This window comes from Falco naumanni, chromosome 16 (assembly GCF_017639655.2).
Source record: "Falco naumanni isolate bFalNau1 chromosome 16, bFalNau1.pat, whole genome shotgun sequence".
NCBI classification, from domain to species: Eukaryota; Metazoa; Chordata; class Aves; order Falconiformes; family Falconidae; genus Falco; species Falco naumanni.
Window position 1 is genome coordinate 3,234,838 of NC_054069.1, and position 15,721 is coordinate 3,250,558.

Genomic DNA, 15,721 nt, shown 5'->3' on the forward strand with positions numbered 1-15,721 from the left:
ACTTAAACATATATTATACATAACCACCCATCAACTGCACAGACAGAAAGGAGCTGGCTCAGGAGAAGGAGTACCAAAGTTGTCCAAAAACTCCAGAAAACTGACCGAACCTTTTCCAAAGCCTGATCTGCTTTGTGCTGATCCCACTGCATTCATCCCCAGCAGGTGAAGGTCAGCACGGGGAGCGGAGGCACCAGGACAATGGTTACCCTAACAATCCTCCTCCAAACACAAGCGCAGGAAATCCGATGCAGTGATCCTACTTCCAGTCGAGGTTTGCAAGCTCGAGAGACTCAGATAAGCTCCGGGTAAACACTCAGCATTCAGGCACTGCTCTGAACTACGCAAAACCTTGGAATATTTAGTGGAGGACACCAAACCGTGTCAGTCAATGGGCTGGCAAAGTCACAGTAACCAGAGAGAAAACAAACTGAAACAGAAAAATAACCCAAACTCCTTTCTTACCATCACTCCGGGGCGAGTCAGAGGATAAGGGGCTGTGTTGCCGATGGTTGTGTCCATATAGTAACTCATCATCTCAGAGGTGCCTGCAGAAATGGAGATGGACATTAGATGCCCTGATGCAGAAGGCATAAAAATTGATAGCATCAGCTAAATCTGTGCTTTCTCACGGCCATATAAAGCTAGGACCAGACTATCATCTTAATGAGTTTAAGCTGGGAAAGTTAAAAGGAAAAATATCTGTATTAACAGCAGATATTGTGATTTGATGTGTTGTATCAACAATGCAAACACACAGATCCATAAGTGTAAACTGTTGAGAGTCTGACAATGGTGAATGAATTATCACCTGGAAGCTGATGGAGCTACTCTGAGGGAAGATGAGATCATATTTCCTTTGCTGTAGAATCGATGGGAAATTCTTGCCAATTTTTTTTCTTTTCAGAGAGAGAAAAAAAAAAAAAAAAAGACCAGTTCATTGAGATCAACACCTTTCCTGTAAAAGTTTTGTCAAAACCAATATGTTTCACAAAGAACTTTGCTGTTTTCAAGAGGCACCTTCTGTTTTCTGGCATTAGCTTACGTTCCTCTTGCTAAAGCTCTCCCTTGCATTGCTGAGACTTCTATTCCTGAATAATTTGCAGTGCATTAAATAACCATCTTCAACCCACAGGAGCATGTCACAGTTTCACGTGTCATTCCTAGCATGGGACGTACTCCTGTGAGCAAGTCCTTCTACCAGTCCTGTTCATTAGACGTGATTTTTAATCATTGATTAGCCTACTTGTGTAGCCGAGGTGAAGGAGGTGCTATCTGGCTCTGTTTTCATACATGTAGCTGTTGCTCCCGCTCTCCTTTAAATGCACAGCAGAAAACGCAGGGCCAATGCATTTTCTGTATTTTGGGGAAATATGACTCAAAGGTGCTGGGAGGAAAGAGTAAAGGGGGAGTAGCCTGGGCTCAGAAGGGCTCACTCAGACAGGATATGACTTGGAGCCAAGGGGAATGGCTATTTTCATCATGCTGATACACGGCATAGCCTGCAAGATGGAAGAGCCGCCGCTGCTTTAACCTCTGTGAGGACACAGCAGCTCCGACACCGCTGGAATACCGCCCTTTTGATTTCTGCAGACCTCCTGTGCTACCGACTGTAACCGCTGCAGATGCAAACACTTCTCCAAGTCGTCTTCTAGACAGAGCCAGTGCAACCTCGTCACCTTCAGCCTCCACTTCTGTGCTGCACCCACGAATAGCTCCCGGAGGCACTGGGACCCACACCCAGCATTCCCTCCCCTCCTGCCATGCTCACAGGGCCAGGGGCTTGGCTGCTGCCAGGGGCCAGCCGGCGGTTTGCAAACATGCCGGCAAAGGGCAGAGCCGGCTTCAGCTGTGCCTCACTCACCACTTCGGCAAACAGGGACTCCAGATAGCGTCTCCCACTGCGCTCTGTGACTAATGGCCAAATGTGAAACACCTGCATGTGTATGTGTATTAAATTATTATCATCATTTCCTGCTTGTTATTACTATGTTTTGCTCTAACACCAGTATTAATTTTTTTTCTTTTAAACTTCTTTTCTTAATTCACAAAATGGAAAACTACCTACGTGGTGAAAGAACAACAAGCTTATTTCTCTTTGCGCTTAGAGCAACCCAGAAACACACACATTGCAAGTGCTGCGGCTGAGAAGCCTTAACTAATCTCAGCATCTGCGTGCACCCTACCAGCCTGCTCTAACTAGGCGTTAAAACACGTTTGCTTAAGTCTCATTGCAGCTGGGTCAGCCTGCAGCTGGGTAAAACAAAGAAGGTGCACGCAGCCCATTTCTGCAACTCAGCTAATGAAGGGCAAGGCGCTTAGTCACACACTTGTCCCCTGATCCTAACCTTAAACGAATGTAAACCATCTCACGTAAAAGGGAACTGGTCTCCCTCTTGCTCTGGAGTAAAGATTAATGCTGCCAAACTGTACCAAAGCAAGACAGACGCTGCAAAATGGAGACAGAGAAATCGCCGGGCTGATTCACCTATTTCGATGACACACATGTGTCTGAAAGTAAGAAGCTGCAGCGTTAAAATAGCAGTTAAAACACCAGTCCCCACCAGCAGCTTTTTTTCCTGCTTTGCATCTTGTGCAATAGGCAGTTGGGCTTTGGTTTTGTTTTGTTTTTTCCTTTGATCAAGACACCTAAGTCACACCGGTTCTCGAGAACTGCTTTCATGCCTCGCTGAGTGTCGTTTGAATCTTTCTCAGGATGCAGTTGCCCACTGAACCTTCCAGCAAAGTACCACACGTTGATGCTTGAAGCAGCATGTGCTTCGGTGACAGGAGAAGCACTAAACCCATCCTGACACCCAGGACAACGCTTCATGCAATAAAGAATATCAAGATTGCCAGAGTGTAAAGCAGCATCAGCAACCCCCTCCCAAGCCCTGGCCTGGAAAAAGGGAATTACCATCTCTAGACAGTGGCTCCAATAGATTTATAGCAAAGGCAGTTTGCTTTTTTCAGTTTCTCTTCCCCAGCAAGCTGTACTATTAAAAAGCACAAGCAGGGGGTCAGAAATACAATGCAATCATCATTTGCACCCGCATCTTCATCTGTTCAAGACAAGTCCAACTTGAATGCAAGTTAAATCAGTCCCCCAACCCGATGCAGATTTTGTGGGTGATAACAGTTAAATGACAGACACACGCAGGCTTCAGGCTGCAAAAAAAAGGACGTGGAAGACAAGACCTGCTCTAAAAAGGCAGTGAGCAGATTCTACGCACAAAATAATTGTGCTCTGGAAAAACAGGTATGGGAGGCCAGCGACAGGAGGCAAGATGACAGCAGAAAGGGAGCTCGAGTATGCTTTGTCCAGGCTAATTTTAACAGAACTTCCACCACTTCCCATAGGAAACTACTTCACAGCCCAATACATCTCTCACTGTCAGCAAGTTTCCCTGATGTTTGAGCGATATTTTTCTTCTCTTTAGCTTCCTCTAATAAGAGCCTAAATAGTTCCTCTCCTCCCCTTGGACGCCATTAGATAGCTTTAATGACTGCTCAGGAGCTTGCAGCTGAACTAAATTCAATGATCGCGCTCTTTGTGGCAGGTAACTTGGCTGATGTTAGGGAAATCACTGCAGATTTACACCAAGATAATCAAGATCCACGGCTTGCTGAGAGCTGTTAATAAATAGCGGAGAATCAGAGCCATTTGGTAAGATCCTTAATGACTTAACAGCTTGACTTCAGTCTTATTGTTTGCTCTTATTATTCCTGTCTTATTGTGAAAACGTGCAGGAGAAACAGCATTTATTTTGGGACTTGATCAAGTACCAGCCAAAGCTATTAGACTCTTGGGTCATTTCTAAACTAAATTAAATTTTTAATTTAATTTCAACATCCATCCCTCCTTTTTTACAAGAGGTTTATTTTTTTTAAACAAATTACCAAGCTTAGTTTAAAAAGGAAAAAAGCCGTTTGTCCTGATGATTAACACACACACATGCAGAAGTTAGGAAGGAGTTAAAAATGTATGCTAAAACAAAGCAAACTTTGTCTATGGGATGTATGAAGACCCTTTACAATATTTTTGTATAGTGTTTTACTATTACATTATTTTAAGGATGGAGAAAGGAACAGGGCTGAGATAACAGGGATTTTCCTGTGGCAGAGCCAAGACCAGCAGCTCCCATCTCTGTTTCCCAGTGTGGTGCTCAATGTATGGGTCTGTGGTAAGATCCTGCAGCTCAGATTGCTCCCCAATTTCTAGCTGTAGGACCACACTCAGCTTCTGCCCATCCCATATCCCTCAGCCCCAGGCTGGCAACCCACTAAAGGTGTCACTGTGGGGTCCACAACTGGAACAGCTGCAAAAGAGTATTCAGGAGTTTTTCTCCATCCCAATAAACCAACAGGATTCACTTTCCACAGGGTTAGGTGGGAAGCCAGGAGGATGGGGCAGCAGCAACCCCATCGAAATATTTCTGACTTCAAGAATGTGAATCAAGACTTTAAAAATAAGAAGCAGCACCTTCAGCACAACCATCTGCCATGGGGTGTTGCACAGGCAGCTCGCTGACCCAAAGCTGCTTAGTGATAGCCATTTTATTTTTGCATCAAGTAATATTTTATCATCTTTGAGGGGGTGGGGAAAATGGCTCGTGGAAATGACATTCTTCAGCAAGGCTTTAACCCTTGAAATCCTGGCACTTTCCAGGCCGCCTGCCAATTCGATTCTCAGGGGAAGGAGTGTTTGTTGATCTGTTGGTATGTTAAAAACCTCATTCCATTCATCAAACCCTGGCACCAGCTTAAAATAAAGGAAGCATCCCCAACGCAGGGCTACAAGCCATAGAAATGAGCATGCTTCTCTTGCTGCCTATTTACAAACCATGCTTTTCAACAGATCGGCCACCTCCTGCCTCTGCTTCATATCAGGGGACCCCACCTTTGTTATGATTTTAAAACTTCGCAGTGTTCTCAAAGATAGTAACTGATTTACTGAAGGGGAACCAGGCAGGGCAGTAAATAATGATGTTATGGTAAATAGAGCGATATAACAATTGCCCTCCTGCACCCTCCATAAATACTCCAAGAGATTAAATGACTTGGCTAAGGTCATATGGAGAAAGTGAGGGTGAGAGGCTGAGTATCTGAACCCCTGAGCCACTATCTTAACGACACGGTGGTGATTGCAGTCGGATTAGCATTGCTGTAAGAAGGTTGTCCGCGCCATTTCTGGGAACGATGCAGCTAGCAGGGGCAGGGGAGGGCTGCCTGTCAGCACATCACTTTCTGCTTTAACGCTGTGCTCTTTCTTTTATCAGTAGCTGTCAGATCTGAAGGAGATATGATGGTACCTTAAGAGCCTTCCATTTGGCTGGACAAACTCTAGCTGAGACGGATGACAGCTGTCGCGAGGTAGTGCCAGGACAATTTGGACCAGACACATGCGCCCACAATCCCTTGTTCTCTAGGCTTGGTAGTAAACTGCTTTCTGCTTTAGACTTCTCCCTTGCCCTGCTCATTCATCTATTACTCAGCTGCTATTTTATAATTGAGCTAAAATAATGCCACTGTCAACAGTACTACCAAATCTACAGGGAGCTGACAAAGCAGATCATGGCAAGGAGAGGGGTTTAGGTGAGACCCTAAACCAGAGAGGCTGTTGCCATTAAATCTTGCAGCTCTCTCTTGGGTCGTAGCAGCTACTTGCAATTGCAGGAAGATGTGAATGGGTGTGGGGGGGTTAATTAGGTCATCTGTTATTTCACTTATGAATTTCCCTCTGTGAAATAATAGATTTAGAGCACAACCTCATGGGCCAGCTCCTCAGCTAGGGCAAAGCGAAGGGGGAAAGAACTGGGTAAGTTTCCCACTGTTTAGCGAGGATCTCCTACACCAGGGAAGGATCTGGCCCCATGATGAGCACACGTTCCCCATCTCGGAGAGCCCAATCTGCCCTGCGGCAAAGGGGTCTTGGTCAGGGATTGACAGCCCAGCTGTAAGTCTGTGTTTTGCTCCAGACTCCCTGTATGACCTGCAGCAGGACGCTTGGGACCAGCCTGCCCAGATCTGATGGTGCTTTGAAAATCCCACTAAGCACCTCTCTTCATTAGGTATCCAAACTCTTTTAGAAAGTTAGGTTAACTTCCATTTCTCTGTGCCTCAGCTTCCAGATGTATGAAGAAGAAAATAGCACTTGGGTGTTTTCTGATGTGGAGGGACACATGGTACCCCAGAACTCAGCAGTGAAGCTGAGGACAAGGGACACATACAAGCTTCCCAATGCTGGGTGCACAAAATGCACAGTGGGCTCCCACACAAATCCCAGCCACTGGGTTAGCAGTGCCATTCCCTACTGCCCAAGGCAAAAATGTCCAGGTAGCCCAAAAAATCTGGTTTGCTAGAAAAATGTTTACATGACAGGTGGGGGAGAGCTTAAAAAAGCAGCCAAATGAGAGGCAGCACGAATGGCCTGTAAGCAGGAAACCGCTCTGGACCCAGCCCACAGCCCCCAAAGGTGTCAGTTGACAGCACAGGATGGGAAGTTGATGGTAACTGTAATACCAAATGAGTGGCCGCATGCAAAGCGATGATTTAGAGGCTAATAGGAAGGGGGAAGGCCTTGGCTGTGCTCCTCAGGGACTCACAAATCCCACTGGCTCTTTTTGGCTGACTGAGGGGTGCAGGATTGTGCCCTTCCCAAGGAACAGCAGCAGCACGGCAGCACCTCCCTGCAGCTGTCAGACTCAGGGCTCCAATTCCTCCCAAAAGCAAATGCTGGCACCTGTGGCACTTTCTTCCCTTTGGGGGATGGCATTGCTGTTGCAAACACGCAGAGATGCAGCAGCAAACCCCGTACAAGCATCCCTCCAAAGACAGGAATCAGCCCCCATATGAGAGGGTCCGCTCCTTCTCTGATTGTCCACGCACGGGGCTGGAGGGAGTCGAGGGAGCATCTGACCCTGGGCACTTTGCTTCTCCCCCTGCCTTGCAACAAAAACAAACAAACCCCCATTCAAACTCAAAACGTAAAGGGAACTGCAAATTTAATCCACTGTAATAATGCCAATGCACAGCCTTCTACCTAGATGAGGAAAATAATCATGTTCTCCTAAACACACATATAAAATTTATATACTCTGTATTAAAAAAAAAGAAAGGATTTTTAGAGGGAAGCATCAGCTCCAACATTTGTATAAGACCCTGCAGTACTGCTAGCAAACACATGAATCAGTTACTGGGTGAAACTGGAAATGGAGAGAGTAAAAGTAAATCACCGGCAAAACAAATCTTAGATGTCCTGAAAATGAACACAGGTACCTACAACCCACGAAAGAGTTTAAAGAGACTCTCTCCCCACCGCCACTTACTACTTAGCTGAAAGACCAGGGGAAAAGCTTATGTCCTCCACGGCTTCCCACACTTGTCTCCGATCTCTTTCCAACTACCTGGTGCTATCCTCTGCGCTGGAGCTGGAGAGGATGGAAATACCATAGTGTTTGCAGCAGGGCTGCCTATTCAAAGGGAGGGGGAGTGGTCAACCCCGCATCCAGGGCGGTGGGAAAGGCGAGCTCCACGCTGCTCATGCTCCAGCGGCCACCGCCAGCCATGGAAAAACCACCTCTGGCAGATGTCACGCCGGTGGGACAAAAAGCAAGAGATGCTGGTTGGAGGTGGGCATGGGGGCAGCCTCCTGCCAGCCCCCCGGTGCGAGCTGTCACTCTGCAGCGGTGGCCTTTGGCTCTGTGCTGCCTCTGCGTCCTGTAAAAGTGATCCGAGGGCTTCGGCGTGCTTTGTGAGTGGAACTCCGGCCCCCCAAAGCCCCCGGGAAGTGGAGCATATTCTTGCACGACAACTGAAAAAAAGGCACGCAGATCACGACCAGGGTGAGGTTTACCCAGCCCTGATCCCTGAACCTCGCTCAGCTCAGCTGCTGCCTCTGCCCGGAGGTGCCTAATGGCAGAAACTGCTGTTTCCTCCTAAAAGCCCCCCTGGGCAGCTCTGTCTTCCCTGCTCCCGTGCGTACCCCAGGGCACTGCTGGCTCCAGAGCGCTGCGCTTTCTGGTGCCTGCCTTACCCTCAACCCTGGGAAGGACCCAGCCTGGTAGCATACCCTAAAACCCCTTATCCGTGCTTCTGGTACCAGGCATGCAACAACAACAAAAACAAACAAACAAACAAACGGAAAAAAAAAAGGTAGTTGCTGCTTGCTTTTAAAAGCATAAAGGCTGAAGCAATCTGCCCTTCTACAAGGCACTACAGAAGGGGGGATGCTTGGGCAGCACTGGGAGCCACTGGTTCAGCTCCCTCCTCTGATAGAGGAGATCCCAACCTGCATCACCCCAAAGGCAGCTTTTAATGCAGATGCTAAAGGAGGCCAGGGGCTCCCCATAAAGTTGATGGCTGCTGGGACCAGAAAGGCAGGCGAGCACGTTCCCGGCTGGGCAGGAAAAGGGAGGGAGGCAGAAACACAGGTGGCAGCGGGCTCATTCCAAATACCCCAGCATAAATCACCCGCTTTGCTCTGGGAGAGCAGGACCTGGGGCTGCCCTCTCCTAACGCCTCTGCCTCCCGCTGCCCTGCCTGCCTGGCCCTCACAGCTTGGCCAAGGACCTCCGAAGCCCCCGTGCTACCCCCAGAACCTGGATGCAGAAGGATGTGCCCATCCTGCTCTCACTCTCCAGGCAGCAAAGCTGCCTTTTCCTCCAGGAGAGGGCTCCAGGCTGAAAATCTTCTCTAGCTCCAGCACAGATCCCTGTCACGACGCCTTCATGAGCAACCACTCCTGCTGAGCCCCTGCTAGCAGCCCCAGGAGCAAGGCAAAGCCCAAACACCAAGAGTTACATATGTGCTGTTCTGGAATATTTTGTTTATGGGCAAAATGAGAGGCTGGGAATAGCTGCTGTGATTTTCCCTAGAAATCCTAATAGCGAAGAGTAATATAATAGCAAAAAGGAGGACACAGCTATGGGACTCAGCCCTTATTGACTCAGTGCACTGATGCCGTAATATTCTGCTTGCCAGAACGTTTGTACAAGTGGCTGGTTTTCAAGGAAGTTTGCAGCATCCTCACAATAAAATAAAAAAAAAAAAGAAAAAAAAAAGAAAAAAAAAAAGTAGCATGTACCTCTAAGTACCGTCACTGGAAACCCAGGCTGGAGATCTATCTAGGGAGAGAAATAACTCCTGGGGACACCCTTTCCCAGTCCAGAAATGGGTATTTTGGATGCTCTTAGCTAAGTAGACATTTGCAAAGTGCAAACCAAAACTGTCTTTGCTATGACATGGGTAATTCCTGCCTGCATAGGGCTTCTGTGGCATCTACTGCTGCCAAATACTTCCCAGAGAAATAAAATGTGCAAAACCAGTGTTCACAGGCCAAAAGATCTCTCCTGTTCCTCACGCCCAGTCCAGGAGATTACTCGAATGCATATAGTGACAAATAACAAGAAAACCCCAATATTTATGCACATAAACCTATTAACAGGTCCTTTGAGGATTTTCTCGAGCTCCTAAGTGAATAACGTTGAGCCTTTGCCTTAACTTAGCAAAACACAGCTACAGGTGGCCTGAATATACATTACCTGTTGAACTTGCAGCCGTAAGGCACGGATTGCTCTTGTAGCTATTTTAATGCAGGAAATGATTTACAGGGTTCCCATCTTCTTGGGAAGGTTTCCAGCCTCCTGGGCTTTGGTACAAAGGCTCAGTCATGTCTGAGCACCAAAGGAGTGGAATGCATCCAGCAATCAATTTTTATCTGGGCAACTCTTCTCAAGGCTGCAGGATAACCCCGCTGGCAGCTGCAAACAAGATGTCTTTCCCTGGGCTGGATGCTTTGCTCTGCAGCAGACAGTTCTTCCGATACAGTAATATATATATATTAATAGCCTCTGTATTATCACGGTCCAATCGACTGTGTGTCTGCAAAATGGAGAGGCTTCTGGTTTTGGCTATTTCTTACAAGGCAGCACAATATCTGCTGCATGCAGATCACCTCACTTGGCTTGCATGTGGTTGCCTTGTTTCGGGGTCACTGCTGTCACATCAGTCACCCAAGCCAGTTGCTTCAGCTTGCAGCAAAAAGTTGGGTTCAATTTCGGGTAGCTCATGGAATTTATCATAAAGCCATTGTGCATTGAGAAGTACTTTCCATTCCAGATGGTTTGGATTTTCTTGCTACTCGTAAAAAAATAAAATGATTCCTTAATGTTTAACTTAAGTAGTTATTAATGTTTTTACCGAACCTGAGATGTCTCATGGATGTTCCACGGGTTGTGCGCTGGTAGGCTGCTTAAATTTAGGGGCACACAGACTCCTTCTGAAAGGTGCTGGATGTAGGTGTCAGCAGAAACAGCCCCTTTCCCAATAACCCTATCACCTTACCACGTAAAATGAGAACAATATCATACTGAAGGTGGCTACGGCTGGAGATGGTCATGGTTTGCATCCTGGAGCTGGGGGGTAAACATGGATCACTGGGAAAAATCTGTCACAGCCAGAGTGCTCTGAGTTTCACCAGCTGTCACCTGCTACAATTCACCCGCTCTGCACCCCAGATTGCTTTCCAGGGAGAGATCCTGCAGATTTGTGGCCCTGCTTGAGGATCATAAGCCACTAAGGTTGAGAAGATTCATGTAATAAGCTTCCACAACCCTTTATGGATCTGTAAGTATCATCATTTCCATATTACACTGGGAAAAAGGAGCAGGAACTGATAAAATGACCCTGAGCACCTGAATCTGTCTGCTTTTAGTCAGTGTTCCATGCTGATCCCGGTACAAGGGAGCAAGAAAGGGGATCTTGATTTGGGGTGTTATCTTCCCCGCCTCTGTTTGCCCTGGGAGAAGGTGATACAGCCAGATCAAGGAGCTGCCTCTACTTGTAAATATTGTGGCAGGTTTGCCCAGGCTGCAGCAACATTCTCTCCTGCCCCTCCTCAAAATCAAGGCAATGACACACAGCCTGTGCCCCAGATGCTTCAGCAGTGGTCCACCAAGAGCTGTGCACATCTGGTCTCCAGGTGCTGAGACTTTCTGTCACTGCCTGGCCTCGAAAGCAAGCTAGAGGCACCACCAGAGCTCATCCCTGCTGGCCAGCAGGCTGGGGACAAACACCCGATGAATTGCCTCCTTGTATGGAGCCCAAGGATGCTGTATGCCCTGTCCAAATTGAGGGGAAATATTTGTCCCCAAAAGCAGGAGGATAGGGGTTTTCCATCCTTGGGTCTGGCAGGAGCTCAGATCCATCATCTTGGGTATGATGTGATGGATACAGGATATAAACTAAAAAAGAAGCACTTCAGGGTGTATGGGAGCATCCTGGATGCTTAAAGCAGTCCACACGTGACTTTCGTGAGGCTATATTCAGTTAGAAGCTACTACAGTTAAATCTCCTTCATATGGATTGAGTTAATTGCTATAAACTTGCTTATACTTCTAGAAGGGGTACGAGAACTGTGCAGAAACAGGCTTTAAACAACAGGCATCTGAAGCTGCTGGGCTGCCTTGGGTGTGATACAACGTGCAGAAAAACTCCTTCAACTTGAGTTTTCATTTTTACTCTGTACACATGACTATAAATACATATATGTGTATATATATGACAAAACCCAAAATAACACCAAGTCCTATCCATATTTTCATTCTGGAAGTGAGAAATTTCCACTCAGCTCTCTCTCTGATGTTAAGCAACATCTCTAGGAAAGTTCTAGCCATAACATTGCCAGCCTGAGCCCTCAAGATGCAAATTTGTGAATTTTGCCTTGCAAGCACAAAAAATAATCACTTTTCTAAAAGCCACTGTAAATATTATCATTGTAATCTCCTTTGTGCACGTGCCTACCCTGCTCACACCGTCAACAATGCAGGGGAAGGATACACAGGGACTCCTGAAAGCTGTAAGAAAAAGGTAAATCAATTAAAATTTATGAAAATGTTAACTGGAAAATCAGCCATCATTTACCAGTTCCCTCATTTCAAGAAAAATTAGGCCTGTTGGTTGGGAGGGGGGTTCTTTTATTAGACTGTCTGATACACTCAGAAAAAAGCCAGATAGGATTTCATCACATATACCCTCTTCAGATCTGTAAATGAAAATCCTCATCCAAAATCATTTAATCTAAGACTATAAAGCCAGATTTCAGAAGTGCTCTTTTCCCAGGCAAGCATATAAATAAAGATCAGATTTACAAAAATGCTATCAGCTAACAATTCCTGCTTGAACACATCTGGCCAGATTTCAAAATGAATTCAGCAGCCAGTTAATCACTTGCTTTTTATTACTTAACTTACTATTAGCATGGGGGTAAAAAAAGAGAGATATTTTTATTTTCTTTTATCTATTAAAATATTCCCTGCATCTTGCTGTAGTGAAATTTAAAATGTTGATAAAAATCTTGACATTTTAAAAAAGTCAACTGCTTCTCAAGCCAGTATAAAAATACAGAAAATGAATTGACATCATTTAACTGCTTCCCTTTGCATCTTCTTTCAAAAAAATAAGATTAGCACCGCCGTGAAAATGTCATATAAAACCCATTCTGAAAATAATAAGCAGCTTATTATGGTTAAACTATGATGATAATGAATGGGAAGCTGTAATTATCATTACTGCTGTTACTGTTGTCTGAGGACACCGTCCGAAATTGGAAAGCTCGGTCCCCTCAGGCCACCTGCTCTCTTTAGATACAGGTTTCTGTAGCGTAGGTGGCCTTGCCTGGAGAGCAGGGTGTGATGGCTTTGGTGTCCCGGGCTTGGAAGACCTCCCTCCTGGCAAGCTGTGCCTCCAAAAATGTTGGGGAAGGGTTGAGTGGTGAAAAAGATCCTGCTCTGCCTCTAAGGACTGTCAGCGGGGCTGAAGCAGCATCTGGAGAAGGGGCTGCAAAGGGACAGCCCAGGTTTCCCATTTGGCTCCACTCAAGGTGGTCCTGGAGACCTCAGGAGGTCTGTTTTCCCCCCAAGAGAGGGACATCTCAGCAGCAGCGGCAAGCACAGCATCTCAGCTGCATCCATAAATCAGCTCACGGTCCCTGTGCGTGATCCCAGGCGTGGAGAAAGGAGCAGTTAGCTTTCCATCACCATCATTTCATGACTCATCACTTGACTCAGACCCAACACAGCACATCCTTTGAAGTCGCTGGGCTTCTCCTTTCATGGCTCACATCTTTTCAATGTCAGAAATGCCACTGTGCTGGGCTGAGGAGGAGAAAGAATTCAAATGACAGAAGAATGAAGAGGTTTCACTGCATTTCACATGACTAGCTGATAAACCTGGGAAGCTCTCTTTTTCTTGAGGCTTTTTTCCAAAATCAAACAGACCTTTTTGTTCTCTGTCAGCTGGCAGGCACACAACAGAGGACAACCAAGGTTTGCTGGTTTTTACAATAGTCACAGGAGGTCTGAGCTGAAATCTGCACCCTCCTGGGTACCACTGTCCAGCCAGAAACATGTTACATGTTCAGCAAAGAAAATATTATTGTCCTGCGTTTCTGTGTGAGGAACCGAAGGGCAGGAAAGCTGTGTGATGTGCCTGGCAGCTGAATGGAGACATTTCAGCACAGTGAAAATCGCACATCTAAACTAATGCAAAGAATGTATCTATCCTGCAAAATACTTTTTGTTATGAGAGTGAGGAGGAGGTGGGGAAAAAATACGGTAGCAGAAATGTGAGGCTCGGTTTGTGGAAATGAGTTATTAACATGTCCTTTACCTCTCTGTTTATTTTCCACATGGTTCCAGGTCAAGGAAAGTTTGTCTGTGACAAAGATTAGGCTTTTGAAACAGCTGTGTCTTTTCATATTTAATTCCTGAGCTCCACCGAGCACGTTTGGACAGATTTGCTTTTGTATCCTCTGCTGATTTTCGGGGGAGCTCAGGTGGGATAACAGGACACAGGTGACATCCCCCTAGAGGTGTGGTGCTCCCCTCCGTGAAGGACACCAAGAGCTCCAGAAGGAAAAAAAGAGCAAAAATAATGCTTGTACCAGCAGGCTTAACACACGCTGTCACCATGACTGCCTGGTGATGGAGGGGTTATTTATGGCCAGGCTGGGGATCCAAGTGCTGGGTCCCACATGTGAAGTGAAAGTGGAAGTGTGTGGGTGGGAGGGGAAGCAGCAGCGTCTCATTTATCAGCGCTCCCGGGGGCCGAGCGGGTTTCCACCTGGACCCAGGCTGGTTAAGGAGTGCTTCACACCTCCCATACAGCACTACACAACCCCAGGGGTGAGACCACATCCCAGCATCCATGCTCTGAGGATGGCTGAGGTAGGCACACCTACCCAGAAGAGGGGGGGACGACTCTCACCGGTGTCCAACGACCTGCTCTAGGTGCTTCATTAACCTGCTCATCCTTATTGCAGCTCCACAGCTCTCCAAAAAAAGCCACCTCGGGCAGCCTGGGATGCCCCAGCCTGCTTTCCCCCCTTCCCAGCACTCACAGGAGTCTGCAGGAGCTGGCATGGGCCTGTGGGTTTTAAGCAGAGCAAAGGGGGGTGGCAGGGAGGGGGGGTCACGGCGGGGTTAGCTGATGAACGGCAAACAATCCTAATTTATGCAAAACGCAGTCTGGAAAAAATGACATTCCTGGTTGTCTGCATATATAATATACAGAAATCCTAAATAAAGGAGCCAAAGATGTTTCTATGAATTAGACCTTTATCCTCCCAGCATCCCAGAGCTCAGCCCATGAATTTGGGTGAGTTTGCCTTTTTAATTGCTCTGTCTTTCTAATGCAGGCTATTTAGAAACTGCGTGAACAATGCCCTATTGGAAATCAAACAGGTCATTTGGGCTATGGCTTTTATCTGGTTTTCCAGCATCTTAGACAACAAACAAGCCATTAATGTCTGGAAACACAGCTTTGATTTCAACTTCGAAACCACAGCCCAGATCACTGCCAGTGATGCCCAGTGTCACATTTAAGGCCAGCCCATGTCCCAGCGCTGATTAATTTCCCCCTGCCCTTACACCTGGGTGCCCACATGCACCTCGCATCTCGGTGGAGATGCTCTGGGTTTACAGCCCTAGAGATAAGACCACAGTGTGGCTTTTTCTGATTGAAAACTTCCAATAGTAAGCAAGTATGGGCTTTACTTTTGGTCCTAGATTTGGCTTTCCATTAGGATAAGGTTTGCAAAGGATCTCTGGGCTAGTTGCTGGAACAGCTGCAGCAAACAAGCTGTATCTTCATTAACATGAATTATCTGTGCCCTTGAATAACACCTGATTTCTGATGATGATGATTATCCATCTTTTACTATCTACAGGGTCTCTACCCAGTCTTGTTCCACTGCAGATGCTCCTTAGGAGACCCAGCACAAAGTCCTGGTATCACCACCTTTCATAGCTACAAACACGTGGGTTTTCAGAACAAAATCCAGAAGAAACTGCATCCCAAAGGTACCTCTGAGCCTCTTGTCCCTGCTCCCATCACTGGCCACCTAAATGCAGCTGCCTGCACATGTACCTGGAGTGCCAGCCTGTGGGAACCTGCATCCCAGCAGGTTTTCCCTCAGGTTTTCTCTTAACATCCCCAGGGTCCAGCTGGCAGCTCTAGCCAGACACCCTGCAGCAGGATACAGAAATTCTGGCTCAGGCTGAGAGCAGGCGAGAAGGGGATCCTGGCTCACAGGAAGGGCTGATGGAGAGCACCGTGGCAGAGTATCACCAGGCTGGCACTCCCGCTCCAGATGCTTTTCCCAGATGAGGAATGCCTCAGCCTTCACCAGGCAGTGATAACATGGAATTGGCTTCCTCTTGGT

At 46.8% G+C, this 15,721-nt stretch overlaps 1 protein-coding gene across 2 annotated transcripts in view; it reads right to left on the reverse strand.

Moving 5' to 3' along the window:
• The window catches only part of ETS1 (ETS proto-oncogene 1, transcription factor), a 74,713-nt gene extending 67,214 nt beyond the window's left edge, over positions 1-7,499 (reverse strand). The window contains exons 1-2 of one of the 2 annotated variants that reach the window (XM_040616064.1): positions 7,407-7,499; positions 466-548 (exon numbers count right to left, since the gene is read on the reverse strand). In XM_040616064.1, the coding sequence (XP_040471998.1) occupies positions 466-548; positions 7,407-7,452 (129 nt within the window). In that variant the 5' untranslated portion in view covers positions 7,453-7,499. Of the gene's footprint in view, positions 1-465; positions 549-7,328 lie in introns of both variants that reach the window. The other variant, XM_040616065.1, reaches the window with a different exon arrangement.
• Positions 7,500-15,721: the final 8,222 nt, after the last annotated feature.